Below are 3,219 nucleotides of genomic sequence, written 5' to 3'. Positions count from 1 at the left end.
CGACGCGCGCCAAAGCATAAGTGATGTCAAAGTGTGTACAAAGAGTGAAGCAATAGTGCGTTTAATGCTATGTGCTATAGTGTCTCTGTTAATGTTGATCGCTGACGTTTATAGTGGTAGTTATTCACCAACTCAAAGAATGGCTATATGAACGCATGAGAATATTCTTGACCTGCGAAAAAAAGTTCGTTCCGAAATGCCTCATACATTCGTATAGCAACAAAAGAGACTCAAGAAAAAAGTGAGCATAAAAGTGTCCCATGATTATGGGGCACTTTTATTCTCACTTTATTCATGGGACTCTTTTATTCAATACAAATGTATGAGGCGTTTTAGTTGTGCATTTTGACTTGAGGCTTTTTTATGATAATTTTGATAACAAGGAATGCGAATTTCGATCTGGCGATAGCACCAATGGATTGGGCACAATAAATACTGTATCAAAATCGAAAAAAAAATTTTTAACTCTTTTTTCGATTTACGGCTGTATTGCGACCGTCTACATGGGAAGTTTGTATGAAAACCTCGGAGCGCCGCTGGTATTGCATTGGCTTCTATGGCCAAATGTACACATGGATATATCTCAGAAACGGCTGGGTTAATCGGCAAAATGGACCGTGATGTCACTCCCAAAGGGAGTGTAAACACCCGGCTGGTTTGACGGCCCAGAATACAAATCCGGTGGAATTTCGGCTGATCCATGGATTCTCAGGATTCGACCTGATTCTAGCACTTCAATTTCTTTCATAACAAAACATAGGTAGAATGTGTTTACAAATGCACATAAAAAAGGAAGCACAGGAATCTGGCCAAATCCAGAGAATCCATGAATCAGCCGAAATTTCACCGGATTTGTATTCTAGGCCATCAAACCAGTCGGGTGTATACACTCCCTTTAGGGAGTGACATCACGGTCCATTTTGCCGATTTACCCAGCCGTTTTCGAGATATTTCCATGTGCAAAAATTTAATAATATTATATTCAATTGCATTGGCCTATATGGAAAAAAACTCGAGCGTCGAAAACTTATGCTATTTCGCTCACACTTATGTGCAATTTTCAAGTGTATTATAATTAGTTGTTCGACGAACAACTCAGTTGCTTGCTGGTCCGATGCTGAAAATTAACGCGCAATAGACATTGCACACACAAACGAGATTGTGCATGTTCTGGCAACGTTGCTTTTTAAGCGAATATGAATGAACGTAATGATAAATTTACGCCAAATCTGTAATGTATTACGCTCGAGTGGTGGTTAGTAAAAGAGACTTTTATTATATGTCAAACTGCTATTTATACATTTCGATTAACATGAAGTTGGTTAGTCGTTGTCAGTACAAACAGTAGTACTAGTTTCGTTGAGTGTTAAAGTAGATTCGTATTTATCAAGCATACACAACATCTCTCTCCTTAAGTTGGAAATATTACATCGATTTGAAATTTGTGTTTAACATAAATAAATGTAAATTGCTTCCAGAAGGGAAAAATGTTAGTAACAATTTTAAATTCTTATGACTATCTCTCCTCCTCACAAAAGTTGAATTCTTATCAAATAACAAAATCATTTGAATTATGAAACTAACTTGAATTTAAAAAAAATTTTGTGCAGAGAAAAAAAATAGTATGGAATGTTTCAAATATTCAAAGTATGAAAATAAAAATTATATATTCTGAATGAAAAAAAAAATACTGAATTGAAAAAAAAAAAATAACCGTATGATAAAAAATCGAATGAAAATGAATTGCTGCACTGATTGAATTATTTGTTGTTGCTGCGTGATCTCAGTTTCATGCGATGTGCAGTACGTTTGGGTTTCTTGGCGTTTTTCGGTTGAATTGCACCATCCTTCCGAGTTTCGTCCACTATCGCAGTTGCATCCATCGGCGCTGCCGTGTCATGTTTCGGCACAACTGCCCCACTCTCACTGATTGTATCGCTTTCAGTATTGACTTGTGCATTAGCTTCTTTATCAACAATTCCCCTTATTTGATCTAAGTGGCGTTTAATAACTCTACCACTATGAACAAATTTGCAAAGATACGATCGCGGGCCAATTATTTCAGAAATTATTGCTTTTTCCCAAGTTGGATTATTAGGATCGGAATAATCGCGAATGATGACAATATCATCGATATTAAATTGAATCTCACGATGACCTTTAAAATTTTTAACGGCTTTTTGTTGACTTTCAAGAATATTTTCTTTAGTTGTAGGTGGTCTAAAAATATTAAATCTTGTTCGCATTTCCCTATTGAACATTAATTTATATGGTGTTTCTTTCGTCGTGCAATGTTTTGTTGCTCGGTAATCGGCTAAAAATCGATTAATTATTACATCAAAGTTTTCCGGTTTTTTATCGTGTAAATTCGCGTAAATCGACTTTTTAAACGTCTTAACAGAATTTTCCGCTTGTCCATTGGATGCGGGATGTCCTGGTGGAATCAAGATTTGTCTGATGCCATTCATTGCAGCAAAGTGTTTGAATTCTTGCGATGTGAGTTGCGTACCGTTATCGGATGCAATCACCTCGACCAATCCAAAACGACAAAAAGTTTCACGCAAGTGTTTGATCGTTACGGCTGATGTGGATGAAGTGGTTTTGAAAACTTCTATCCATTTGGAAAAAGAATCGACAATAATTAGGAAAAAAAATCTTTTAATCGGGCCAGCGTAGTCGATGTGAATGCGCGACCAAACTGAATCAGCTGGTTCCCATGAAATTAACTCACTACGCTCAGGATTTGGCAAAACCTTATGACATGATTCACAGCCTTTAATCAATTGCTCAATATCGAAATCTAATTTAGGCCACCACACATAAGAACGTGCGAGCGATTTTGTTTTCACAATGCCTAAATGTGATTGATGTAGAACTTGTAACACTTTCTCACGCAATTTGGTTGGTATTACGGTACGATAACCCCATAATATGCAATCAGCTTCCACCGACAATTCCAAATGTCGATGCCGAAATGGCTCGAACTCAGTACCGGTGAGACGTTGTACTGTTCCAAAATTGATTGCTTCCAACAATTTGGATAAAATAGGATCACGACGAGTTTCGACAGCTATGTTTTTGAAATTCAATTGTAACACATTATCGAAATCGGCGTACATTATGTAACTACAATCCATGGAATTGATTGTGTCACATTCCATCAATTGAGGCATGTGAACGGATTCACCAAGAGATGACGCGCCAATAGTTCCATTTGCA

At 37.0% G+C, this 3,219-nt stretch overlaps 1 protein-coding gene across 1 annotated transcript; it reads right to left on the bottom strand.

The window, feature by feature from the left end:
- Nucleotides 1-1,760: 1,760 nt before the first annotated feature.
- On the bottom strand, nucleotides 1,761-3,119 carry LOC129572099 (uncharacterized protein K02A2.6-like). Its single transcript, XM_055452015.1, has 2 exons — nucleotides 2,732-3,119; nucleotides 1,761-2,611 (listed from the first exon to the last, which is right to left on the bottom strand). Exons 1-2 carry the CDS (start codon nucleotides 3,117-3,119, stop codon nucleotides 1,761-1,763), a joined length of 1,239 nt encoding a protein of 412 aa, XP_055307990.1.
- Nucleotides 3,120-3,219: the final 100 nt, after the last annotated feature.

This window comes from Sitodiplosis mosellana, unplaced genomic scaffold (assembly GCF_009176505.1).
Source record: "Sitodiplosis mosellana isolate CC-2019 unplaced genomic scaffold, AAFC_SMos_1.0 Smas_scaffold_4118, whole genome shotgun sequence".
Lineage (NCBI taxonomy): Eukaryota > Metazoa > Arthropoda > Insecta > Diptera > Cecidomyiidae > Sitodiplosis > Sitodiplosis mosellana.
The sequence above is the reverse complement of the archived record's forward strand: the minus strand, read 5'-3'. Positions and strand labels throughout refer to the sequence as shown.

Bases quoted from the DNA above. Each gene is read 5' to 3' on its own strand.
- LOC129572099 (XM_055452015.1), bottom strand. From the start codon at position 3,119: ATGTACGCCGATTTCGATAATGTGTTACAATTGAATTTCAAAAACATA. The intron at 2,612-2,731 runs GTGAGTTAATTT...CCAAATGGATAG, and splicing joins TTTGCCAAATCCTGAGCGTA to AAGTTTTCAAAACCACTTCA.